At 57.8% G+C, this 26,006-nt stretch overlaps 2 protein-coding genes and 1 long non-coding RNA gene across 7 annotated transcripts in view; 2 read left to right on the top strand and 1 right to left on the bottom strand.

The window, feature by feature from the left end:
- Positions 1–801: 801 nt before the first annotated feature.
- Positions 802–20,854, top strand: LOC102089206 (protein argonaute-1). Of its 4 annotated transcripts, none has more exons than XM_065041484.1 (19): positions 802–955; positions 6,756–6,939; positions 7,623–7,743; positions 7,837–8,018; positions 8,277–8,413; positions 8,535–8,669; positions 8,917–9,004; positions 9,854–10,001; positions 10,281–10,400; positions 11,203–11,325; positions 11,772–11,905; positions 12,332–12,516; positions 12,666–12,825; positions 13,059–13,149; positions 14,358–14,552; positions 14,634–14,768; positions 15,475–15,576; positions 16,337–16,536; positions 16,831–20,854. In XM_065041484.1, exons 1-19 carry the CDS (start codon positions 931–933, stop codon positions 16,937–16,939), a joined length of 2,574 nt encoding a protein of 857 aa, XP_064897556.1. In that variant the 5' UTR covers positions 802–930; the 3' UTR covers positions 16,940–20,854. The 4 variants fall into 4 exon arrangements, with proteins under 4 accessions (XP_064897556.1, XP_064897555.1, XP_064897558.1 ...); XM_065041483.1 differs by having other exon boundaries at positions 7,837–8,022; positions 8,281–8,413; XM_065041486.1 differs by having other exon boundaries at positions 883–955; positions 6,756–6,944.
- Positions 17,912–23,237, bottom strand: LOC135576417 (uncharacterized). 2 transcript variants are annotated; one of them, XR_010468138.1, is made up of 2 exons: positions 22,518–23,237; positions 17,912–22,333 (listed from the first exon to the last, which is right to left on the bottom strand). It is a non-coding gene; the product is annotated as an uncharacterized LOC135576417 (long non-coding RNA). The 2 variants fall into 2 exon arrangements; XR_010468139.1 differs by having other exon boundaries at positions 17,912–21,254.
- A 213-nt stretch (positions 23,238–23,450) lies between these two features.
- AGO3 (argonaute RISC catalytic component 3) overlaps positions 23,451–26,006 on the top strand; it is a 31,621-nt gene continuing 29,065 nt past the window's right edge. Inside the window, exon 1 of the mRNA XM_065041482.1 lies at positions 23,451–23,640. Within this exon, the coding sequence (XP_064897554.1) occupies positions 23,622–23,640 (19 nt within the window). The 5' untranslated portion in view covers positions 23,451–23,621. The remainder of the gene's footprint in view (positions 23,641–26,006) is intronic.

The raw sequence follows: 26,006 nt of genomic DNA, 5'->3' as shown, positions 1-26,006 counted from the left end.
GAGAGGTTCTCCTGCCCCTCTGCTCTGTCCTGGGGAGACCACACCTGGAATATTGTGTCCAGCTGTGGCCCCTCAGTTCCAGCAGGACAGGGAACTGCTGCAGAGAGTCCAGCGCAGCCACCAAGATGCTGAAGGGAGTGGAGCATCTCCCGTGTGAGGAAAGGCTGAGGGAGCTGGGGCTCTGGAGCTGGACAAGAGGAGACTGAGGGGGGACTCATTGCTGGGGATCAATATGGAAAGGGGGAGTGTCAGGAGGATGGAGCCAGGCTCTTCTGGTGACAACCAGTGACAGGACAAGGGGCAATGGGTGCAAACTGGAACACAGGAGGTTCCACTTAAATATGAGAAGAAACTTGTTGGGGGTGAGGGTGGCAGAGCCTGGCCCAGGCTGCCCAGGGGGGTTGTGGAGTCTCCTTCTGTGCAGACATTCCAACCCGCCTGGACACCTTCCTGTGTAACCTCATCTGGGTGTTCCTGCTCCATGGGGGGATTGCACTGCATGAGCTTTCCAGGGCCCTTCAACCCCTGACATTCTGGGGTTCTGTGAAGCTGCGAACATCAGAGCTGGTTCAAACCGTTGTCTCCTCGGCCTGGCAGCACAAAACGAGCCAGAAAAAAAACCCGTAAGAATAACCCCAAACCTCCTTTCTCGCGGGGAACGGGAGTTCCTCGGGGCCGGTGTCCCGCTCCCACCCGCTGTTCCCGCCAGCAGCGGCCGCGCCGCGTCGCCCGGGCCCAAGATGGCGGCGGGTCGGGCGGGCGCCGCCTTTGTTGGGCGCGGGGCCGGGCGGCGGCGGCGGCGCCTGCGCGCTGGGGCGCGGCCAGAGGCGGCTGCGGCGGGCGGCGGAGCAGCCCCGGCCCCGGCCCTGCCCGGCCCTGCCCGGCCCCGGCCCGCGGCCCACGGCTCGGAGCGGCGCCCGCGTGGATGGGATGGAAGCGGGACCCTCGGGAGCAGGTTCGCTGGGGGCTGCGCACCGGGGGGGCGAGGAGCGGGGAGCGTGCACCGGGGGCTGTGCGCTGAGGGAGGCTGCACCGGGGCCGCACAATGGGGCCGGGGGGGGCTGTAACGGGAGTGCGGGTGGGGGCCGTGCGGTGCGGGGGCTGTGCGGCGGGGACACGGGGACTGCAGGGGGGGCCCTGCGGTGGGGTGCGGGGGGGCTGAGCGGCCGGGTGTGTCTGTGCAACGGGGGTGCAGGGAGCGCTCCCGGCTGGGGGCGATGGGGGCGCCGAACACCCGCAGGAGGGGGCACAGGGTGGGGGGAAGGTTGTGGGTGCGGGGCTGAGAGCAGGGGAACCCCCAAAGCGTGGGGACCCCCCAAAGCACGGTGTGAGCTCTGCGCAAGGGGCCTGTTGTGCACAGAGCAGCAGCAGCGTCCCCCCCCAGGTCCCCGCGTGTCCCCCCCCCAGATCCCAGTGTCCCCGCAGGTCTCCGTCCCCCCACATCCCTGTGTCCCCCCCAGGTCTCCGTCCCCCAGTGCGGTGTTTGGGGTGACATGGGGGTCGGAAGCAGCTGGCGGTGCTTATGCCCCTTGGCACCAGGCTGCCCCATGGGGTCTGAAGAGCCGCTCCCCAAAACTCGCCAACCCGCCTGTCACGTCGGCAGATGCTCCCTCCCGTGCCTGGCTGAGCATCGCGAACTCGCGCCGCTCTAATTCGCACAATTTTAGTGCCTAAAACAAGGCAGGGGCCGGGGGGACCGCTGGCCTTCCGCGGCTCTGGCGCTGGCAGGTTCGCCGCCCACCGTAACGCGGTGCCGCGGTGGGATTTCCACACACAACTGCTGCACCTTCGCGGTCAAACTTTGGTCGTTCCTTGCGGTATTTCATTTTAAGCGTGGCACGGAGATCCCTTGGTGTGCGCGTTACCCTCTGGCTGCCAGCGCTTTGTGTTTGGGGCTGATTTATTGGCCTCTGTGATTTGGCGGCTGCGCGGGGGTGTCGGGGCTTTGCCGGCGCCTCGGGGATCAGGATAACGCTGCCGGGGCGCCCGCACCCTCCTGCGCCTCCTTGCTAAGCTGCTTTAAACCAATCTCTAGGATGGGGCTGCGCTCAGGGAGGACAGTTTTGGGTTTCGGTCCCGCTGATGCCACGGGGGTCCCCGGGGTGGTGGGCGCTGCACTGGAGTGGGGCTCTGATGCTGAGCTCTTGGGATTTTCCCTTCTCCTCCCCAAATCTGGCTGGGGGGCGCCTGCTCCCACCCGGGTCACCCCGTGTGCAGGGGAGACGCTCGCCCTGTGTCGCAGGAGCCGCTGTGGATCCCGCCCTGCCCTGATGTCCCTTTGCAGCCCAGGGATGGGCCTGAGCCTGGTGTCTGGGCTCTGGCGATGCTGGGCTGCGAGCTGTCCGGGTGATAAAGCAGAAACCCAGCGTGTGCCTGGTGGGGAGATGCCTGGAAAGGAACCTGGGACATGTCTGACCCGCCGGCACTGCTTGGGGAGGCACGTGTGTGCTAGTTTTAAAAACTTAAGTCGTTTTCCCCCCAACTTTTAGCTTGCTTCGTCCTTCACAAACTTCCTAAACGCTGTTAATCTTAACCGTTGTCTTCCTGTGCTAAACCCTGCAAAAACCCCAAAGCTGTTCCATCTGCTGGATCCCTTTATCTTCAGGAAACATGAAATCGCATGTGCCTGTTTCTGGGACAGGATTATACCAAGAAACAAAGCCGGGAGAAGCACCTTGTCTGGAGACACGGCACGTATGATTTATCTCTAACCGTTTTCTGCAGCCTCTGTCTAAACCCCAGGAAGAACAAAACGGGAACAAGTTATTAAGATGGCAGACGTTAAAATGAAGCCAAATCAGGCAGAAAATCTCCATTCTCTCGGCAGGGTGATCTGTGGCAGAGCCGTATGTGGGTTTTAACATCCCCACCGGGAGCCCGTGGCTCCGCAGGGCGGTCCTGGTATGGTGGGATGCGGAGAGGAGCTGGTGTTGCCTTTGTCCTGTCCCCCCATCACCAGGGCTGCCTTTGTCCATGGCTCCCAGCCCCACACAGCCACTGGGACCTTTGCACACTCCCCAGGCCATTCGTGGGGACCCCAGGCGAGCCCGTGGAGCGTTTGGCAGAGGTGGTGGCACAGCCGGTGCCTGCTGCTTCTCACACCCCATCACAGGGACCAAAAAGGGGGACACGGAGCTGCTGGGCAGCCACAGCAGCTGGTTGCGGCCCCTGCGAGCGGGTGCGAGGGGGCTGGTGATGCTCTGGCTGTTTGTCGTGCTCCATTGTAGCACCCGTAGCTCCGCTCCCTGGCGCAGCCCGGACCGCGGGACTGCGGGGACACCGACCCCGGCTGCGGCGGCGTCCGGGCGGATTTTTGACTTGACGCTTTTGAGTTTGTCACCTGTGATTTCCACGTGGAAAGCTGAGGTTTGACCTGGCACAGCGATGCCCTTTGCAGCGCTTGGTCTTTGGCATCGAGGATACAAAGCAGTAAACTGCTTGAAGATGTAAATATCATAGTAAAACAGATTAGAGCCCATTTTGGTGCATTTCCTGGGTGCAGCCGCCACAGCGCCAGGCAGGAGCAGCTCGGACGTTCCGTGGGAAGGTGAACTCTGCCCAGGACGGGTTTAACGATGTTGAGCCTGGAGACTGGGAAAGCCAATTGCTCGCCCCACCAGCGCTGCCGTTCCTGCTGGTGCAGCTTTGCCTACCAATGGGGGGTTTTCCCTCCCCTGTGGGGTTTCTGGGGCTGCTTTAATGTGGGAGGTGGCTCGGGGTGAGGATGGACCGTGTGTCCCGCAGCGGTTGCTGTGCTGCGGCCCCGCTCGCTCCTCTCCCATCCCTGGCTGTATTTTGGTGGGGACGGGGCCGTCGCGGACCCGCCGCCATAAAACCCCCTTTTGTCTCAGCCCCGTTCCCGCGGCCCCTCGGCTGAATGCGGCACTGGGGAGGTTTTAAATGACATGGTAATTTCATGCCGTCCCACTGGCGGCTTTGCCTGGGCGCGGGCAGCTGTTGGGCAGCGGGTCCTGTTCCCCAGCTGTTACAATAAATAACAGAAACAAAGCGTATTCCAGCACTAATTACCCCAAACAGACTTTCACCTTGGCAGCGGTGCCCTTGTCGCCGTCTCTGCCCGTCGGTGCTTCACGTGCACCCGGTGAAGGGACGTCGGTGGCCGCGATGCTCCCGCCGCCGGCGCGTCCCCAGGGCACGGCTTTTGTGTGCGAAAGTCTGCGATTCCTCCCGGGCCGCTGAATTTATAATGGCCGGCGGATTTCATCCCGCTCACTGCCCGCATTGTGCCTCAGGAACAACGCTCGCCCCGCAGCCCCTGGCCCCGGCGCCTGCATTTACATGACAAAGTGGGAGCCTGTGCAGCTTCCATGGAGAGCCGAGGTATGCAGGGGATGCCGAGGATGCAGAAGGCCCCGTCTCCACGGTTTGGGTCGCTTTTTAACAAGGCTTCTCCTGCTGAAGTGGAACCGACGCATCCAGGGCCGTGGGTACGAGGTGCCGGGGGTGCCACGTCGCGCTGCCCGGGGTTCCCTGGCACAGGCGGCTTTCGGGAGGATTTGCACTGAGGGCAATTGTGGGGCGCCCTGAGCATCCTGGGGCTGGGATGCGATGCTGGGAGGGGTGAGCCCAGGCTGCTGGGCACCAAAGGGCCGTGGGGTCTCTCTGAGCTGGACCAAAGCAGCCAAGGGAGGTGAGAGCCCATCTCACACTGGAGGTGCTGGATGCTGCTGAGCGTCACCCCGGGTCCCCCTCCCTGTGCTGGCTGTCCCCATGTCACCCTCCTTATAAATAGCCGTGTCCCGGGTAGGCACTGCTGTGCCCGGCTGTGCGCAGGCGCTGGGTGATAATGGCTGTTTGAAACTCCTTGTATCTCAAAGTAATTTAGAAGGGAAAAGTCGTTATAGCTCTCCGCTTTCCTGGGTGGGTGGTGTGTCTGCAGTTGCCAAAATAAACCCCTCCAAGTCAGCCTGGGGCTGGACTTTCCCATCCTCGGTGCTGCTCTGGTGTCCTGCCCTGGGTTTTGCGGAGCATCTCCCGGCCACTGCAGTGCTGCTCCCTCCAGCCCCTTTTGCAATATCCCACGGCTTGCACCAAACTCCTGAGCCAGCTTTTGCGTAGCTGACACCTTCATCTGATTCGTGATCTCAATTGGGAGGCTTTGCATCCATAAAGCATCTGGTGGTCCTCTGGTGAGAGGATTTGTGTGGCACGGTGTTATTTTGGGGCTGACGGTTGCAGCGCGGGGGCTGTGGGGCAGTTTGGTCACCACTTTGGAGCGAAGCTCCTGCTGACCCCAGACCTGCTCCAGCTGCTGCCCTGTGTCCACGGGGACACCGTGGGCACCTGGAGCTGCTGTCCTGCTCATGCACAGCTGCCGGGATCATCTGGAGGGTGGGAAGGCCTGAAGAGGAGAAGCCTTTGGCGCTGGTCGTGCCGTGGGTGCCGGTGGAGAGCCCCGTCCTGAGGCACGTCTCGTGGGTTGGCTGCGTGGTTCCTCTCTCGAGAGGCAGAGCAGGGAGCGGAGGCTCCGGCAGCGCCGGCAAATACCTCTTTGATTGCAAACCGCGGTAGAAAAATGCATCAGCTTGCAGCCAGGGAGCCGGCGAGTGCCAAGAAATGCTCGTCATGTGGAGACATGAATTACACCCTTAGTAGCTCATCTGAAAATCATGTTTTGAAGAGGAGCTGCCCCCGGCGTGCAGCGCAGCCGTTTGTCTCGGGGGTGCTGGCGACCGAGCGGCCCCGGAGCAGCTGTGTCAGGGGGTCTGAGCCCCACATTGGGCTCGGGGATCCCTGTCTTGTTCCAGGTCCTGTGTGGCCTCGTCCAGGAGGTGCTGGAGCCAGGTGAGCCGCAGGCTCAGGCTCCCGGCAGGTTCTGGAGCTGCGGGGCTGCTGCTGCAGGGCAGAAGCAAGAGCAGAGCTGGGCTTTGCAGGAGTTAATGCTGCGGTTTGGTCCCTGGGTGCTCACAAGGGTCATCCCATCCTTACATCGGCACAGATCAGCTACAAAACCGAACAGCAGATCCGAAGTCTGCTGCTCTTCTCTTCCTCTGCTTCTGATATTTTTAGCCTGGAGTTGAAATTTGGGTTTCAAACCAAAGTGGCTGAGAGCATGGGGTGCTAAGAGCACCATGTGTTCAGGAGCCTGAATTGGAGCCGGGAAGCTGTTTGCAGGCTGACTGGGACATTTGGCCGCCCAGATGGAGCGTTCCGAACGTCCCCCGCGCTGCGCTGCCGGCCCAGCTGCCCGCACCTCGCGGGCTCCGAGACACGGGAGCTGCAAACTGGGAAAAGTGTGGACGGGACGGGAAGGGCAGATCTCACACACTGCGACATTCCTTGCGCAAAACACGAGTGCAGCTTGGAGGCGGCGCAGCAGGCGCTTTCGGTGTGGACATTTGGTACGACCTGACCTTGGTGTCAGGAGAAGCGAACGGGGCCGCCTGTCCCTGCGCTGGGTCAGGGGGTGGAGTGATGTGTGTGTCACAGATGCGGGTGTCCCCTGTCCTCCCATTGCGTGTGGCCCCGACTGAGTCCCCGAGGCGAAGCAGAGCCGGGTTCTGTGCCGGCGGATGGTTTGATGCTGTCACAGCTGGCGGAGCGGGGACTTGGCGCTGCCCTGCGGCTCGGCTGGCGCCGGCGCTTGCCGGATGGTGCCCAGGGAAGCTCCTTCCCCTTCCCGCTGCGCTGCTCTGAATTCTGCCACCGCTGCCGTTCTTCCCACCGTGTCTGCACCGTCTGTCTGTCTGTCCGCGGGGTTTTTGCAGCCCCGCTGACCCGTATTCTCCCCGCAGCTGCAGGCGCGTACCTGCCCCCCTTGCAGCAGGTATTCCAAGCGCCGCGTCGCCCCGGGATAGGAACCGTAGGGAAGCCCATCAAGCTCTTGGCCAACTACTTTGAGGTGGACATTCCCAAGATCGATGTGTATCACTATGAAGTGGATATCAAACCTGACAAATGTCCACGCAGAGTCAACAGGTAAGGCAAGTATTAGAGGTTTTGGCACTTGTTCCCCATTTCCAGTTCCCTCGTGGAGGCTCCATAAGTGTCTGTCTCCCTCGTCACCATCAGGGTGACATGGTGGCCAGAGTGGCGGCGCTGCCTGGCACCCGTGGGTGGCTGGACCCATCAGCAGCGCCGGTTCCTGTCCCTGGCAGCCCTGAAGGCCCTGAACCTCAGCACAGTCCCCTGCGTCTTCACGGCAGCTGCGCTATTTTGGCAACAATCCTGTATTTAAAAATAGCAAGGCCAGAGCTCAGGCCATCGTGTACTTTTCTTTGTTTTCCTTTTTGACATCCTCTGCACTGCCTGTCCCCTCCTGCCCCAGCAGCTCGGGTGGTTCGTGCCCTGAAGCAGATGCTGTAGCTGCTGTTCCTTGTGCTTTTGCTCCCTCTCACCCTCCCAGCACACGGGTGGGTTTGCAGCAGCTCTGGCAGCTGCACGTTCCTGCACATTGGGTAAAGTCATCCTGCCAAAGCCGACGTGCTGCGCTGGGGCAAGGCTGCTTGTGTGGGGGGACCTGGCTCTGCTCCGGGGTGCCCTGCGGCTCAGAAGTGCCCCGGGTGGGGACACCCGGGACCGGGCAGGTCACAGAAACCAGCAAAATGAACCTCACCCCTCCCTCCCCTTGCCCCTCTCTCTTGCTCTGCTTGCCCGCGTAGGGAAGTCGTGGAGTACATGGTGCAGCACTTCAAACCGCAGATCTTCGGTGACCGAAAGCCGGTCTACGATGGGAAGAAGAACATCTACACGGTCACGGCCTTGCCCATTGGAAACGAGCGGGTAAGAGGCTGCGAGCCCTGTGCAGGCAGCGCGAGCAGCTGGGAGCAAGCTGTGCCCGCGGGGACGCCATGGTCGCTTCCCTTCTGCATCCAGGTTGACTTTGAGGTGACGATCCCGGGGGAGGGCAAGGACAGGATCTTCAAGGTGTCCATCAAATGGATGGCCATCGTCAGCTGGCGCATGCTGCACGAGGCGCTGGTCAGCGGGCAGATCCCGGTGCCGCTGGAGTCTGTCCAGGCGCTGGATGTGGCCATGAGGCACTTGGCTTCCATGAGGTACCTGCACCCAGGGCAGCCCCGTGGGGGACACGGGGGGTGACACTGGGAGGGGACCAGCTGCCCTTGGTGGGGGGCTGTGGCTGGGACCGGCCTCGAGGGTGTTTGGGAGGAGGCGGCTGTGGCTGCTCTGCTGCTTGGTGCCATCCTTCTGGGACCTCCTGCAAAAGAAATAAATGGGGTGATGGAGCCGGTGGGCTGAGCTGGGGCTCAGCAGGCTTGGGGGTGCTGTTTGACACGGTCTGTGCCTGTTCACAGGTACACTCCCGTCGGCCGCTCCTTCTTCTCCCCCCCCGAAGGTTATTACCACCCTCTGGGCGGTGGCAGGGAGGTCTGGTTTGGTTTCCACCAGTCGGTCAGACCTGCCATGTGGAAGATGATGCTCAACATCGATGGTGATGTATTTTTCGTGCTGTGGTGGGGCTGGGTGTGTGGGGGGGCTGGATCTGGCCAGTTCTTGGGCCAGGTCCGTCTGCAGGGAGGGAGCAGAGATGCATGGTGGTGTCCATCCTGCAGTGTCGGCCACCGCCTTCTACAAAGCCCAACCCGTCATTGAGTTCATGTGTGAGGTGCTGGACATCCGGAACATCGATGAGCAGCCCAAGCCCCTGACGGACTCGCAGCGAGTGCGTTTCACCAAGGAGATCAAAGGTAGAGGCCCGGGGACCATCCCCAGACACCAGCTGTGGCTACAGTGAGGTGGGGGCACAGGGGGTGCACATTTGAAATATCTCCTGGGTCACCGTTGCCTCCCTCATGCACTCGCAGGGTGTCTGTTCGCATCCCTGCTCTGCAAACAGTTCATTATTGAGGGGAGGTGGCCGTGGTGTCCTGGGGAAGGTGGGTGCAGGGGACTCGCTCCCGCCATTCCCGGTGACTCCGTGCTGTCCCACGGCAGGTCTGAAGGTGGAGGTGACCCACTGCGGGCAGATGAAGAGGAAATACCGCGTGTGTAACGTGACCAGGCGGCCGGCCAGCCACCAGACGTAAGGCGGGGGGAAGATACCCTTGGAAAAACTGGAGCCTTTCTCCATGCGAGCGCCCACTGGGGTCGTTAGGGAGAGCCGGCTGGGAAGTGGCGGTGGCACAAGGGGCCGCGTTGGTGCTCTGCAGCATTGTTGGGTGCAGCAGCTCCGTGTCACGCGCGGTGGCGGCGAGCGGGATGCAGGGGAGGGCGGGAGCGCAGGGGATGCTGCGTCTGGCAGGCGGCGGCTGCAAACACGCCAGGAATTGTCCTACTTTTTACCTCCAGGTTTGGTTTTCTTCTTTCTTAAAATAGACACTGCCAAAGCAGGAATTTTGTCAGGGATAAAGCGATTCCCTGCATTGAGATAATTTGCCTGCGTGTGGGAGCAGGCACCGCTCACCCGGGAAGTTGGGTTATGATTTTTTCCCCATGGTTTTGAAGGGAGATGTGCCCTCCTGCCCTGCGCTGTGCCCGCCCTGGAGCCGCTGCCCTAGGCCCAGATAGGCTGGTTAAGCTTCACCTGGAGCTCAGCTCGGCTCTGGGGAGAGCACCAGGCACAGAATCCTCCCGAGTGCCAGCGCGCTGTATTTCTGTACCTGGCAGTGGCATGCACGGCATGTCCTGCAATAAACATTTGCCCTGATGAGCTGGATTAGCGAGGGAGAGCTTTATTTAGGGACCTCAGTCCCTCACTGAGGTCAGAGTATTTCTGACTCCATTGCTGAAAATGCCGCTGTCGTGCTTTTTGTTTTCTTTGACGGGAGCTGGGGTGGGAGCCTGCCAGCTCCCTCTGCCCCGGCAGAGCCCGGCTGTGCGCTGCGGAGCTGTGTTCTGAGCAGGCGCATCCCTCGTGTGCTGCCCCTGCCAGGTTTCCGCTGCAGCTGGAGAGCGGTCAGACCGTGGAGTGCACCGTGGCTCAGTACTTCAAGCAGAAATACAACCTGCAGCTGAAGTACCCGCACCTGCCCTGTCTGCAGGTTGGCCAGGAGCAGAAGCACACGTACCTGCCCCTGGAGGTGAGTGTTGGCTTGGCGCTGCTTGGCTTTTGGGCACCCTGCAAAGCAAAAGCAAAATGCATGGCGAGATTCTGTTATTAATATGTCGTGGGTGCTAATTGCCTCAATGTTGACCTGGTAAGAGCCATTTCTAATAAGTGAGGGAGGAGTCCGTGCTGTAAAAATGTCATTTTCGTGCAGCTGCAGGTTTGGGCCCCATTTCTGTGGGCCAGCTGGACCATGTCCTCCGTGTCTCGCCTGTCCCTAACACACGGCTGCTGTCTCTCCCCTCCCATGCAGGTGTGCAACATCGTGGCAGGCCAGCGGTGCATCAAGAAGCTCACGGACAATCAGACATCAACCATGATAAAAGCGACAGCCAGGTCTGCCCCAGACCGGCAGGAGGAAATCAGTCGCCTGGTAGGTGGCACAGGTCCCTGGGAGGGACGTTGTGGCTGTGGCTCTGGTGGTAGGTGATGGCGTTGTCTCCATGATGATCCTTGTCCTGCTCCTCAACTGCTCCGCACTGGAGAGCTGCAGCTTGCTGGGAGGATGCTGGAGGGGTCAATGACTTGGGTTCGTCCCCCTGCTCTCTCTGAATCCCTGCTCAGAGCCGTCTCCGTGTGTCTGAGGGGCACTTGCACAGACGAGCCCAGCTCAAAGTGACCGTGGAAACTCGCGTGCAGCAGATTCAGGTCCTTGTGCTGGTGGAACCTGACCCAAAGGGAGCTGGAACTGAAAATAGGAAAATGAATTAGAGAAGTGATGCTGGCTGTGTGTGTACGTGGGGACTGAGCAGTGTGGGACTCTGCAGGTCAGGCTGGGCCAAGCCAGAAAACGGCAAACCCAACTGGGCAGGAGCTGCTTAGCGGTGCTGCTGGGACCCAAACAGGCATTTCTGGGCTTTCAAAGCCACAGCCATTTGAATTTTCCTTCTGAGGCTGCTAATAACAGTCTCTTGCCAGTGTGAACCTTCCTGTTGAAGCCTTAAATCCCCCCTCTCGGTTGCATTGGTCATTCGGTTCAAAAATTGGGTCCCCCATGAGTCAGTTTGGAGGACGGGGTTTGGCCCTTTGTGTTAAACCGCCTGCCCTCCCTGACGGGGGAGACCAGCTCTGCAGAGAACGGGACTTGGGGTGCCCGTGTCTCTCGGGCAGCTGAGGCTGCGTGGGACGCAGCCGTTGGTCTCGCTCCCTCCCACGGCCCTTCCTTCCCTCTGCAGATGAAGAACGCCAGCTACAACCTGGATCCGTACATCCAGGAGTTTGGGATCAAGGTGAAGGACGACATGACGGAGGTGACAGGGAGGGTCCTGCCGGCCCCCATCCTGCAGTACGGCGGCAGGGTAAGTGGGGCTGCCTTGCGCAAAGGCGCTTTCACACCAGAAAATGCCGTTTCTGAATAAAACTTGTGCTGCCTGCAGGTTTGTGGGTTAGAGCTGGAATTTTTTTATCAGAGCACCTTGGCTTTGGGTTTGGTTTTGTTTTGTTTTGGTATTTTTGCAATATAACTGTTCTGAAAGTGTAGCCAAGAGTCACTCGGTGACAGTGCTGCGCAGGAGAGGGATGCGCAGGGTGAGGCAGCTTGGGTGGATCTTCCATCATATTTGAGGAGCTGAGATTCCGAATTGCCCATCGCCACGCAGAACCTGGCAGCGCAGGGAGCTGCTCCGGCGAGGGCACTGGTTTGGTGCTGGGAAGAGGGTTTGATGCTGGGGAGTGGGTTCGGTAGCACAAGCCAGCGCGGAGCCGGGGGCCGCGGCAGCGCTCTGACTATGTGTTTGCCTTGCAGAACCGCGCCATTGCGACCCCCAACCAGGGCGTGTGGGACATGCGGGGGAAGCAGTTCTACAACGGCATCGAGATCAAAGTGTGGGCCATCGCCTGCTTTGCCCCGCAGAAGCAGTGCCGGGAGGAGGTGCTGAAGTAAGGAGGGGCAGATCTGACACTGCCCGCATTGAACTGTACTGAACTCTTCTCAGCCAAATCTCCTCAGGGAGACGGGGTTGTGAGGGGTATTTAATTAACAGTTTCCCCAATGGCCTATTTGAACTAATGTAATTCAGGTATGGGCTTTTATTACAGAGAAGTCTTAGACTTTAAGCTTTGGTAGGTTAGAGATTCTCTGTTTCATCATCAGCATGACACAGAGCAGGGACAGTTTATTTGATTTAGGGAAATGGTCACCTTGGTTTTGGATTCCACTGGGGATTCAGGTTGCTCCTGACCGAGAGTGGATGCACTGAAGTGTGTTTTATGCGTCTGTTCTGGTGTTTGGCACAGTTCACGTTTGGGCTGCTCCTGGGCTGCCATGACGGGTGCTCGGGGCTCACGGCTTCTCCTCCCGTGCAGGAACTTCACGGACCAGCTGCGCAAGATCTCCAAAGACGCGGGGATGCCCATCCAAGGCCAGCCCTGCTTCTGCAAATACGCCCAGGGTGCGGACAGCGTGGAGCCCATGTTTCGACACCTCAAGAACACCTATTCGGGGCTTCAGCTCATCATTGTCATCCTGCCGGGGAAGACGCCGGTGTACGGTGCGTCTGGGGCCGGGGCGAGGAGAGGGGCTTTGCTGCAGCTCGGTGGGGCTGGCTCTGCTCCTCCTGCCATGATTTCTCTCCCCGCTTCCGAGGATGCTGCATTGCTGCTTGCCTGTGTGTTCATGTTCATCTGCTTCTGCCCGCAGCCGAGGTGAAGCGCGTTGGGGACACGCTCCTGGGAATGGCCACGCAGTGCGTCCAGGTCAAGAACGTGGTGAAAACCTCCCCGCAGACCCTTTCCAACCTCTGCCTCAAGATCAACGTCAAGCTTGGCGGGATCAACAACATCCTTGTGCCTCACCAGCGGTTTGTACAGCCTCTCACGTTTTTGGGGCTGGTTTCCCGAGTCCCTGGTGGTGCTGCCCGCCTGGAAGAGGTGGCCTGTGGGCTGCTTGAAGTAGCTCTTTGAACTGCAGTTTTGTCCGACCTTGTAGTGAGGTTGGGACATGTCCTCTGTGCGATCTCGCCTCGGATGGGCCATGCGTCACCCTGAGATGGCCCTGAGAGGTTCACGGCTGCTTTCTCTTCTCTCCCGCCAGCTCTGCCGTCTTTCAGCAGCCGGTGATCTTCCTCGGGGCCGATGTCACTCATCCACCGGCAGGAGATGGGAAGAAACCCTCCATAACAGCTGTAAGTTCCCTGTTTGGGGCCAGGCCTGGTGTCCCCCGGCCCTGCGGGGACGCAGGAGCTGAGACAAGACTCGTGTGTCACCACTGTTCCCATAGTGACACTTCTCAGGGCGGTCCTGTGCCCTGTGGGGTGTTTCAGTCCCACTCCTGGGGTGGTGGGTCCCCCATCTCCTCCTGCCTCGCCGCAGAGGGGCTACAGTTTTGGGGAGCAGCTTGGAGAGGTGGCAGCTGCCAGCAGATGGGGCTGGTGACCTGATGGACTCCACAGCACAGCCAGACAGGTGTGTGGGGTCTCCAGAGTCATCCCTGGTGTGCGGGGAGCTCCAGAGATGTCCCCAGGTGTCCCCATCCTGCCGGGCACCCCTTGGAGGGACCTTCCCTAGGCGGGAGAGCTGGGGTTTGTGAGATGGGGAAACAAGGGTGGCGGGGCTTCTTCAGAGCCATTTGGGGAGGAGGGTTTCCCATCACGCCCGGGGAACCAGGGGCGCCCATCACTCACGTGCTGGGTGGCTCTAGGACTCTGCCTCGTGCTCGCTGCGGCCAGGACAGCGTCAGGTTCTCGTGGCGTCTGTTTTAATTAAGCATGTCAGCATTTTCCTATTAAGTTCTTAACTTTCCAGGACTCACAGCTCAGGTTTTCCTTGGCATGCAAATGCGGCTTTGCAGGAGTGTGTTTTTCTTAATTAGAAGGGGTTGGGAAATGCGTTTGGCTGTTTGCTCTAGGTGTGGGTGGGACAGAACAGTCTGTTTCCTGGCGGCAGCACTTCCACTCTGAAAACACATTTTTCTGGGTTTTTTTTGTACAGGACCACTGTGAGGTTTTTTTTTCCTTAATTTTTATAAAAGCCTTTTTGAAGCTGCAGGGGAGGAGGAGGGTCGAGCCTTCAGATGGCCTCGATCTTGCCCTTGGTCTGTTGTTAACTAGACAGTAGAAGGTGATGGGTGGCCGAGGCCAAAGGACACCTATAGCAGAGCTGGCGGTGCTGTGACAGAGCTCAGTAGGGACATTGCACCTGCTGGGGGGGTTTGTACAGGGGGTGTCATTGCCTTGGTGACACAGTGGAGCGGGGTTTGGGCTCGCACAGTCTGTCATGAAAGCCCATGGGCTCGGCAGCTCTGCCCGCTGCACGCGTTGGAGGCAGATGGGGGTTGGGAATGTCCCATGTCCCCTCCGTCCTGTGGTAACGCGGCCTGGGGGGTGTCCCGCAGGTGGTGGGCAGCATGGACGCGCACCCCAGCCGGTACTGTGCCACCGTGCGCGTGCAGCGGCCGCGCCAGGAGATCATCGAGGACCTGTCCTACATGGTGAGGGAGCTGCTCATCCAGTTCTACAAATCCACCCGCTTCAAACCCACCCGCATCATCTTCTACCGCGACGGTGTTCCCGAGGGGCAGCTCCCCCAGGTGAGGACCCCTCGGATCCCCCAGCCCGGGGGGACGCTGGGTGCCAGCGGGTCCCCTCACCGTGTGTCCTTGTCCCTCCAGATCCTTCACTATGAGCTCCTGGCGATCAGAGACGCCTGCATCAAACTGGAAAAGGATTACCAGCCTGGCATCACGTACATCGTGGTCCAGAAAAGGCATCACACCCGGCTCTTCTGCGCAGACAAGAACGAGAGGGTGGGTGCAGGGAGGTGCCGATGGCGGCTGGTTTGTCCCTGGTCGTAGGGAACGCTCACTGTGGCCAGGCAGAGAGCTCGCAAATGAAACCTGCTGCCCAGATCACATCCGTGCAGATTAGGCTGCTTCCAGAAACCCCGACAGCTGTTTGCTGTTGTAATGACGAGTTGCTGGGTGCTGGTGATCCTGGGGACTCTCTTGAAATAGCCCCTGTCAGCTGGAAAACATCTGCTGTTTTGGTGGCGACTGCAGCCGCTGACGTGACAGGGTGAATAAGCCCTCGCTGGCTCGCAGCTTCCTGGTGTGTGCAGGGCAGTAGCACTGTTTGCTGCAGCTTTTCCTAGATTTGATCTAAATTTAGTGGTTAGATCTAGTCCAACCAGACTCTGGCTATACCTGAGCATGAAGATTTAATCTTGAGAACCGAGGACAGTTTTTGATCAAGATGCAGAGACTGTAGTTCACACGCTCCCCAGAGATCCCTGGAGTTTTGCTCACTTAATCCTCCTTGCTGCGGTGGGCTGGGCCGCTGCCAGCCCTCACTCTCCTGCTTTCCTCCTGACACCGTTTGCTCTGTCTCCACGTCGTGCCTGGTGTCACCCTGTGCTGTCCCCCGTGCAGGGCAGGTGTGTTACACACAGTGCTCTGGGCAGCAGGAAATAACCAGCCTCTGCAGCGCTTGGGTCTCTCTTTCTGTCCCATGTAGATCGGGAAGAGCGGGAACATCCCAGCAGGAACAACCGTGGATACAAACATCACCCACCCCTTTGAGTTCGATTTCTACCTGTGCAGTCACGCAGGCATTCAGGTACCGCACCACGAGCCAGCTCTTGCGATACCGCTGCTTTTCGTGGGCTGTTGTTGCAGATCACGCTCTGGCGCATCTGACCCAGCCCTGGCGTGTCGTCCCCCCCGGCACCGGGGATGTGGGCGGTTTGGTCCGAGCTGCCGCTGTGGTGGTTTGGCGAGCGGGTGCTGGGCCGGCACAGCTGCTGTGCTGTGTGACATGTACTTGGTTTCTCTCCTGGAGCCAAGGATCTCTCCTCTGAGAATTTCCTCCTGCAGAGCAGCCAGCTCAGCAGCTGGTGGGCCGGTGTGTGAGCGTGCCGGGGCGCCTGGCCGGCACCGGGATCTGCCGTCTGGCTGCGGGCGGGAGGGCTGGGGACAGCGGCCGCGGAGCAGGCGCTTGCTTTGCAGCTGCCTTTCTCCAGGCAGCCAAGATGAGTCAGAAACCAAACTGAAAAAATTGCACTCGTTTAATCTACAGCTGCTTCCACCAGGGAGGCTTTTTGGCTTCCCGTCCTCCTGCGAGGACAGCGGGGAGCTGGCTGGTGCGGCGGGGAGCCGGTGCCATACACGGTACAGCGCCTTGGCACGGAGCGGCGGCGTTAATGCCAGTTTGCACCTCGGTGCAAAGGGCTTTCCTGCCTCGCGGTGCCTGTGCACGTCGTGTTCTCACATTGAGGAATTGCGGGCGTCTCTCCTGCCCAGGCTGTCTGCTTTGATCGGGGGGAGGTTGATGAGGATGCGAAGTGATGCCTCTCACCCTGTCCCCTCTCCCTTCGCAGGGCACGAGCCGACCGTCCCACTACTACGTGCTGTGGGATGACAACCGGTTCACCGCGGATGAGCTGCAGATCCTCACGTACCAGCTGTGCCACACCTACGTGCGCTGCACCCGCTCCGTGTCCATCCCCGCCCCGGCGTACTACGCGCGGCTGGTGGCGTTCCGAGCGCGGTACCATCTCGTGGACAAGGAGCACGACAGGTGAGGGGGCTCTGAGACCCCGGGGATGGGCAGGGGCCATCGGTGTCCTCTTAGGGCCCAGTGTGGGGGAAGTGGGGGGTAAGGGAGCGTGAAATCCCACCCTGAGCTCGTCCCAGGCCTGGGGGAGCATCCCTGGGTGTCTGAGCACCCCGAGGTGCCGCGGTCTCTGCAGCATCACACTGAGACGCCGTCCTGTGCTGCCAGCGCTCACGGACTCTCATTTCCAAGGGGGTTTCTCAGCATTCCCAGAGGGAAAATATGAAATAATTACACCGCGATTTCCTTGCTTTTCAGTGGCGAGGGCAGCCATATATCTGGCCAGAGCAACGGCAGAGACCCCCAGGCCTTGGCGAAGGCTGTGCAGGTTCATCAGGACACTTTACGTACCATGTACTTTGCTTGAAAGCCTAACTTTTGTTACCTCACTCAAGAAAGCTTTCAGATTTGTAGGAGCCATACAAAAAAGGAAGCATTGGGACACCTTGGGTTTTTTTCCAATGAGAAATCACTGCAGGGCAGGCAGCGTCGATTCGAGGCAGGAGACCAGCACCACGGGACAGAAAGATCCGACACCCTCGTAGGATTGGAAAGAGACTGATGATGATTTTTTCAATTTTTCTGGCTTTGCAAAATTTTGACCTGACCAAACACATAAAGGCATTCGAGGAAGGGATAAAACTCCCAGGAGGCGGACGCAGGTTTTCATTTTTAAGATGCAATACTATAGACTCCTGACTGTGAAAGGCGGATTTGGTCCTCCGTTGCCCACCGGGCGCTGGTAGGTATTTTTTGTGGGGGTTGGGGGGAGGGGATTTTTAGAGCCTTAAAAACAGAAGACTAGATTTATAAAACTAATATTTTAGAATATGAGATGCTTTAATGGGTTAAGGGGGAGAAAACAACTAGTTTATAGGAGAATTCTAACACTAACGGTTCCCCGCCCCTGAATAATCCCCCCCAGATAAGGTAAGGCACCCTAGCACTTAGCTCAGAGCTGAGAACTGTCTTCCTCGTGTCACAAGCTCGTTAGCTGCTGCCATTGAAGCAACAGTCACAGACTTTTCCATGGGTGAGTGCCTTACTATGATGCTGCAAAATTTCCATGTTTTTAATCTCGTAAGGAAAACAGTAACCTTGTCTTGATGGTGGTCCATATTTCCATCGGAAGGAGTTAATTTCTATGGTCCTAAGTTGCAGTTTGTGTTCGATCACGACCTCATGGTGGTTAAACTCCATTGAAAGATGTGCACTTTCATATAGGACACGTTTAATGGCTGCTGACCCATTTTTGTTTCCAATGTACTACTTGTTATTTAAAACTGTTTCTGACAAATGGGGGCATCTTCATCCCATGAGGACAGAAATCTCTTATCGATTTATTTTCTTCCTTTTTTTTTTTTCTTTTCCTGAATTTTTATGATGGACACCGGGATTTTTTTACTAAACATTATTTTTATACGATAACCGAGTCTGTTGCCAAAACACACGAGTCATTAACATTCTCAGAGTTTACATCCCCGCAGTTCCCGAGGCCGCGCGCTCGCGCCAGAGGTTTCTAACGGTTCCCGTTGCTGAGCGTTGGGCACACGGCTGCTTTCGGAAACACCACGCACCCCAACTCCAGCACCCCCAGCCTGTCGCCCTCTCTGCTGCTAGGATTTGCTGCTCTTTGTGTCATGGTATCACTCATGCACAGGGTTTGTTGTTTTAATTCTGAAAGCACACCAGATTTGTTCCTTAGTCAGAACGATGAAATCCTTGTTACCGTCATGGGGGAAACTCCTGCTGATTTGTGTTTGTAACAGGAAAAAAAGCCTTGTTCCCGACAGTAACGTAGTGGCTGCTTTTCAGACTCGTTTTCTGCACAGAATGACCGTAGTGCACGGCGGGGCAGTGGTAGCAACTCATTACCAGTATCACGTGGGCAGATTATCGGGGGTTTTTGATATGAAAGTGTGCACGGCGCTTCCTGCAAGAGAAAAAATGAGACGCACGCTCCTCCGAGCTCCTAAGGGGAAGAGCTCTGTTATTATATCATGTCACTGCCCGAGGTGAACGCGTCTCCCAGGCAGACCCACGCGAGCGCTGCCCCGTGTCCGTGGATAGAAACTCACCCTTTGGGTTTGCACTTCCCGACGTTTAAACTTGCCTTCATAAAACCACCTCGCTCGTGTCGCCCCATTGACGTGTCCTGACACCGGGAAGTCACTCGACCCGTTTTCTTTTTGGGCGACGCGTTTGTGAAAGACGCCGACATCGATAAGCTATGCAAACTCAGTGCTGAGCCCGCTGAGGTGGCGTTGGGTGAAGATCCTGCGTTTAGCACAGTCCCGTTTCCCCTCCGGACCGCAGTGTTGGGCTCCTGCGCTCTCCTTGTGCCGACCTCAGTGCTGTACGGGGGGCAGAGCGGGTGCTGGGGGCACCGGTGGGCTTGGGGAGCTCTGGGAAAGGCTCTTGGCGAGTAGGGAACGCACCAACACTGAGTGTCGACAGGAGAAGCGACATTCCGATACACAAGTGCCTGCATGGTGACACAAATCGGCACCTCCATCTCATCCTCCGAACTCTGGCTTGGGCTCGCTGACAGCAAAAACGGCCTCGGAGGGGCCGTACCCGCTCCCCTGGTGTTAGGAAGCCCCTCGCTAAGCGCACGATGGGGGTTAAGGTCAAGGTTCTCTCTGCAAATCGGTTTGTTCACCAGCATCACGACGGAAAGTGCCCGGCTGCTGCCCTGCAGCGAGGGGCAAGGGTGGTTTGGTTTCTAGTTCTTATTTTAGTGTTTTAGTTGGGTCTAGAATTCTGAAATGTCTTTTAGTAGCCGTGGCATTAGCACATGCCGCTTTTAACCGTTTGAAAAGAGATAGTGTGGGCATTTACAGAAACAGCTTGTTGCTCTGTAACAATTTTTTTTTAACCTTGAGACTTGAAATGTAAAATGGACCTTTAAGATTTGCACTCATTTGTAAGGTGGCTGTTCGTAGAAAACTATGAATGAAGACTTGCTGATGTAGCATCTACTTTTAACAGCGATTTTAACTACACAAAAGCTTCACAGCTTCTGAAACGCTCAGCTGTTGACTTGCAGATCGCGTTCTGCCCTTACTGCACCCTCTGCGCCGGGTTTTCATGGTTTTGAATCGATAAAACAGCCAAACATTGTAGCTGCTGTGCCCTTGAAACCCTGTTTTCCGTTTTGAAGAAGTTCAGAAGGGGTTTGAGTTACCGCGCGTTTTGTATGACGGACTATGCACTGCACCTTCCCCGCGGCTCTGGCGTTTCTACCCTTTTCTTGCATGTTGAGGTGCTGCGCGTTTTGCTGCCCGTACGGATCGGGGTTCGCCCAGAGACGTGTCGGGTCTGTGTTCACCACACACCGGCCCCGAGTCGCGCCCTTCGCCACGTGTTCACCCATTGAACAGCTGGACGCGGCGTGGGTCAGTTTGGGAGAAACGGAGTGATTTTGGTTCACCCGTCATTTGTTGGGCGCCGTCGGTTCCCTGTGTCCATATCTGCAGGCGATGGGCTGGGGGGTGGTCGCAGACGTCCAACCCGATGTCTCGGTGTCGAAGCCCAAGCGTTCAGCGTTGCCTCACGGGAGGTTTTCATCTTGAAAAACGAGTGTGGAATAAAGGAACGTGACTCCTCGGGAAGGGAAGCCAGACAGCAAGACAGCAATAAACCAGTGAAATTCATATCTTGCCTGAGTGATTTGCACTTCAATAGTTGTGAACGAAAACTGACGGGACTCCAGCGCTTTTGTGTTCGTTTCTAGCCCCTTTCGTACCTCCTTTATACAAGCCAGTGTTGAACTGCACATAGGGTGTTTGCCAGACACTCTCTTTGGGTTGTTATTTTTCTTGTGGGTTTTTGTTTTGTTTTTTTTGGGGTTTTTTTTGCTTTAGCTTGAACTCTGTATGGTCCATTTGTTAAATAGACGTGAACAGTTGATGTACAGTACTTACTAAACAAGCAGCAGCACAAAACTTATTTTATTAAGAAAATATGGCTTATATTTTAAAGGTTGAATATCAATTTTTTTTCTTTTTGTATGCGTAAAATTAAGACTGGTAAAGAGTAACAAAGTCCTTGGATTAGGCCAAAAGAAAATACTGTAAGATCATAACCACCTCTTTATTAAAGAAAACGGTATGATTAAAGAGCTCCAGAACATTGTATTTATATTTGATTTGATTGCCTTTGTGGATTTCTTTTTTGCCTTGGTCCTGGTTTTTGCTTGCAACTTTGACTTTGCAGTCCCAAGTGTCTGTTACCCTGTAACTGTTGGCAGAAGACCTAAATAAAAGCAATGTGAACACGCTGGGGTGACGCTCCTGAGTCGGGTTGGTGGGGAAGGACCGTGCGGGCTCGACGACACCGCGGGAAACGCCGAGCGGAGCTGAGCTGCACCCGATGCCGTGGAGGAACCAACCCCCCCTTTCCAGCCTTCAGTGTAATGAGAGAAACACAGAAGCGGACACACGCGTGCTCAAAACTTGCGCGTTGTATCGGCTCCAAAGTGCTCCGAGAACAGATTGCAAACTCCTCTTGGGTTGGGTTTAAACTCGATCCTCTGCGCTGCATCAGGTTTTACATTCCCAGCTTTGGATTTCCTGGCAAGCGTGCCGGTTGGTGGTTGTGGCTCAGGGTCCAGCACCGGCGGTTGGTTCCGTGCTCGGAACTCTGGATCTGCTTGTGCTTTACCTCGTGCATCGACGCTCCTGCAGACGAGGAATTATTAAGCAGCTGAGCTGTAACTGGAGGTTTGTCAGTAGCACAAAGCAGTTTTAAGGAAGTGTTTGCTAATGGCACGTACTCGTTAGCTAATTTCCGTGCACTGTTGCAGGCAGAATCTTGTATGGAACTGGGCATCGGTACGGGTTCTGCGCAAACCCTTTGCCGCTTTAAACGTTATATCACCTTTACATCCTACTATATAATAGAAATCTCTCGCAATTTCAAGGGGAGCAATTCCCTGAGGGGGCTGTAACAGAAAATTGTGCCTTGTCTAAAGTCTTGGAAAACAGGTCGGAGTCCCTGGTTTTGCGTGTTCAATTGGCATTTGAGCCCCGGCCCTCGGCTCTGGTTACGGTGGTGGCACCGGCGGTGCCTCCCGGCCGCTGCGTCCCGCAGCGATGCCGCCCTATCTGCTCCATCTGGGCGATCGCGTTTCCCCTTCCCTCTCAGGATTTCAGTGAAGGAAATAATCTCGTCGTTTACTGCTGATTTGCATCGGTTTAGAGTCCTTACTGTGTAACTTACGTAACTAAATTTACACTTTTAAGACAAATTTAGCTGGCAGTCTCCAGGGTGATCATTCTCCTTAATGATTCTGAAATTGGGATTACAGATCTCTAACTGCTCTTCTGTTGGCCCTGAGTTCCAGTTCTGATAACACCTCTCCCCCTGTTTAGCTGGGGAAGTGTCCCTCATGACCAGGAAAGGTGACATCGTTTCTTCATAGCGAGTAGGAAAAGACCTTTAAGACCATTGAGTCCAACTGTTCTCCCACCCCTGTCCCTGCCCCATGTCCTGAGAACCTCATGTCTGTCTGTCCAACCCTCCAGGGCTGGTGACTCCAGCACTGCCCTGGGCAGCCTGTTCCAATGCCCCACAGCCCTTTGGGGAAGAAATTGTTCCTAAATCCAACCTCAACCTCCCCTGGGCAACTTGAGGCTGTTTCCTCTGCTCCTGGCGCTTGTTCCTGGGGAGCAGAGCCCGACCCCGACATTGATGCTGATCTAGTGAATCACAGTTTTTATTCTTGTTAATACCCGGTGCTTTGTGTCTCATAGCTCCTCTGCAAATTGGAAAGATAAACAGAAGCCTTATGTCAAACCTTTGGTTGTTATGGGAATGTCGAAGGATAATGTGCATTTACTGGGTTTTTTAGGCAGTTTAATGTACGTTGTCAGCTGCTGTTCTCCCTCCCTCCTGAGAAGGCTGTTTGAAAGCCCTGCAATTCACACGTGCAGCCTCGCTACCTGCAGCGCGTGTTTCAGCCTGGTCTTGTCAGCGCAGCCTGCAGCTCTCCCGTGTTCTCGCCGTTCCACGGGTCCCCACGCCGCGTGTCTCCAGGTGTCCCTGCGGAGGGGACGGTGGCGGTTCAGCCCGTCCTGACCTGTGCGGAACATTCCGGAGCGTCAGCTGCTGCGCCCTGCACGCGTGGAGATCCTCGCAGTGTGACGAGGCTGGGCCGCGGGTTTGCTTCTGGGAGGTTTAGCGAGGATTAAGAAAACAGCGACGTGTAATAATTGATGTGGAACGGGGCGAGCAGCCCGGCAGCCCGCGGTGCTGCACGGCGCGGCCGGCGGGCGGGGAGCGGGGGGAGCGCGGCGGTTCCGGCTGCAGCTGCACCTGCAAATCCTCTCAGAGGTGACGGGAGAAGCCGAGTCTGAGGGGCCCGTGCTCGGTCTCCCCGGCGCTGCCGGCGGCTGCGGGCCCGCTGTCCCGCCGGGGGCACACGCAGCCCCGTCCTTCCCGCACAGACACCTCCCGGGACCCTCAGTGCCGCCGGGGCCCCCCCGCTGTTCCCGGGCTCCCCCCGCTGTTCCCGGGCTCCCCCCGCTCCCCGCTCCGGCCCCGGTGGCTCCGGCCGCTCCCGTTCCCGCCCCTGCCCCGTTGCCGGGCAACCGCGCCGGCTCGCGCCTCCGCCGCGCGGCACCCGCCGCTTCCGGCCCCGCCCTCTCTCATCCCTCCCACGCGCCTGCGCCCAGAAAGCCCCGCCCCCTCCCACCGGAAGGGCGCGCGCGCGCGCGCGCGCGGCGTGCGGGGGCGGGATTTCCGGCGGTTGCGGCGTGCGCGCGCGCGCGGCGGGGCAAGAGCGGCAGCGCGAGCCCGGGGCTGCGGGCGGCCACGCAACTTCCGCCCGGGGGCTCCGGTCGCCGCCGCCTGAGGGGACGGGACGGGACGGGACGGGACGGGACGGGACGGGACGAGACGGGACGGGAGCTCCGGGCGAGGGGCCGCGGCCTGCGGGGAGCGGGGCGGCTGCCGCCCAGCGTTGCTCAGCGCGGCCCCGGGCCGGCCGGCGGGCCCGGCTTAGCGGCGGAGCCCGCAGCCCCGGGCGGCTGCGCCCAGCTCCATGAATGGAAATCGGCAGCGCAGGTGAGCGCGGGCGGCGGCGGGGCGGCGCGGCGGGGCTGGGCCGCGGGCGGGGCAGCGCGGGGGGAACGGGCGCCGGCCCCCGCCCGCCGCCGCTCGGCCGGAGCGGGACTCACCGCGGGGTTCCCCGCACGGTCCCCGCGGAAGGGCCGGTGCGGGGCTGTGGCGGGGCCAGGCCGGGCGGGTTCGCCCCGGGAGTGAAGCGGGCGGGGAGGAGCCCTGTCCCGCGGGCCGGGCGGGGGGAGCCGCCCGAGCCCTGGTGCTGCAGCTCCGGTGACCGGGGAGAGCGGGAACCGTCCCCCGCTCGGCTGCCCGCTGTCCTGTGCCGAGCACCGCACGGAATTATTCGTTGTATTTCATAACGAGTGTTTCCCAGGCCGCAGGCCGGCTTGCATAACCCGGTAACTGCGGCGATGCCGGAGGTGCCGCCGCCACCGGAGCCGCTTTTCCCGCGGAACAGCCGGCGGGCGCCCGGGCCCGGGGGTTCGAGTCGGTCCCGGGCTGCCCGGCAACCCCAGACCTGCGTGTCTTTGGCCGTTTGACCCTCTTACTTGGGAAGCACATGCTTAGTGTTCGTAAGGTGTGTGTATAAATTGTGCTTGTAGAGTTAGAGAAGCAACTTTTCCTTCAGTTTATCAAACAAACGTGTCCGCTGATGGTGAGGTGGATCGAGAGTTCACATTTGGGCTGTGTTTAATTGGCGACATAGCCAGATGGCAAAGGGAATGTCAAAACTACTCGGAATTCCATTTCTGTCACTTCAGGAGGTGCCACAGCCAGTGAAAATAAGACTGTGATGTTAAAGGGGTCAACGTATGATGTATTTTCATCTCTTTGTGTGTAGGTACCTTTGGAATGTACATGGAGTTTAAGTTAGTGGTAGGTTTAATGGTTAAACCTGTGACCTGAGCTATGGCCTCGCTTAATGAGGTGTGTGGTGGAGCTGAGACCATTTTGGGAAGATGCCGGATTTTAGCAATCTGGTGGAATTCCGATGGCGTCCTCATGATCTGTATGTCTTAAATAACCTCTCATTATAACCTGGTGTAATTCTAGCTGACTTATAATAAGGAATAGGTTTGCAAGAGTAGCACGTAAACCTTTTAGTTTAAGTTTGGGGCGGGTTTCCCCGTTTTTAGGCTGTAAGGTGTCAGATTTGAGCAACACGTGCTCCTGGTGGGCTGGATGGATGCTGCCGTGGAACGGGGGACGTTCCGTGTGCCAGGGAACCTTCTGGCCATCGGACACCAGGAGGACACAAACCGTCCCTCGGCGGAGCAAACAAGGGTTAAAGTTCTGCCGTAAAAGGGAGAAGGACGTTGCGATGTGCTTCGTTTTCTGTGCGCGAGGGGAAAATACGTGATAGAATAAGCAGAGTTTGTGGCGTAAATAGGGGAACAAAGACAGGGTTGGGAGTATTTCTGGAGCTGGGATGTTTTAGGTGAAGCAGCGCCGTAGGTGAGATAGGCTTAGCCTGGGAAATCTAGCAAGCGTGCCTCTTCTGGTCTAAATAATTTGAACATGTTATAGGTTAAAGTAGGATGTGAAGCGGCTGTTCAGGGTGCAGGTTGTGGTGAAATCGAGTTAAACGGGAATTGCAATAAAATGCTCACTGTAAAAAAGATGAAGCAAAGTAACAGCAGCTCTCGGTAGATTAAATTCAGTGTCGCGCATCGCGCTTGCAGCAGGAGAGCGCTCGGTGAGCTCCTAACAGGCAGGAACGAACCATGGGGCTGAGGGTGCTCGGTGGTGCAATCGAGTCCAGTCGGTGCTGCACGTGTCTTCATTTACATTTCAGAAATTGTTCCTTCAGAGTTCGCAGTTGTTGTGTTAAGTGTCAAGCTGGGTTTTCTTGACTCTAGCATGGTCTGGTTTTCATGAAGCGCTGCAGACATCTGTAATCTTGTTTGCTTTTCTAGACAGACTTCGGGCTGCTGAAGTTCTGAGAAAGGGCTTTTTTCTTCGGGTGTTAGGAGCGGTGGTTTGGGAGGGCATTGGAAGTTCCGTTTCTGTGGGTGGGGTAGCGGAGGGAAGGGGATGAATCACAACTTGCGCTGCCCCACAACAGTGTGACGGGCGTTCGTGGGACTTTTCCTCTGGAGTTGCAGCGGCAACTGTGTGACTCACAGCCTGACCTTTGCAAGTTGTTTCATCCTCGTAGCTTTACTTCCCCAGTGGTAGAGGTGTCAGAACGCTTCTCGAGCGAATTTCCAGTCGAAATGTAAAGAAATGACAGGAATATACGGCTTCTATGCGTTTCGACACATCTGGTACGTGTTTAAACGACGTGCTAATCGAACCGCGGTCTCCCACCGCATCCTGCTCCAGCAGAGTCAGCCTAAAACCAGCGTTTTACAGTCTTGCTGGAT

Source organism: Columba livia, chromosome 26 (genome assembly GCF_036013475.1).
Source record: "Columba livia isolate bColLiv1 breed racing homer chromosome 26, bColLiv1.pat.W.v2, whole genome shotgun sequence".
In the NCBI taxonomy this organism is placed as follows: Eukaryota; Metazoa; Chordata; class Aves; order Columbiformes; family Columbidae; genus Columba; species Columba livia.
This window is presented reverse-complemented; position numbering and strand designations above follow the sequence as displayed.

What these genes read in the sequence shown, in the direction of transcription:
- LOC102089206 (XM_065041484.1), top strand. Translation starts at nt 931, where the DNA reads ATGGAAGCGGGACCCTCGGGAGCAG. An exon ending in AGGCACTTGGCTTCCATGAG is followed by an intron (nt 8,019 to 8,276) that starts GTACCTGCACCC and finishes GCCTGTTCACAG; the next exon opens with GTACACTCCCGTCGGCCGCT. An exon ending in GCAGTCACGCAGGCATTCAG is followed by an intron (nt 15,577 to 16,336) that starts GTACCGCACCAC and finishes CTCCCTTCGCAG; the next exon opens with GGCACGAGCCGACCGTCCCA.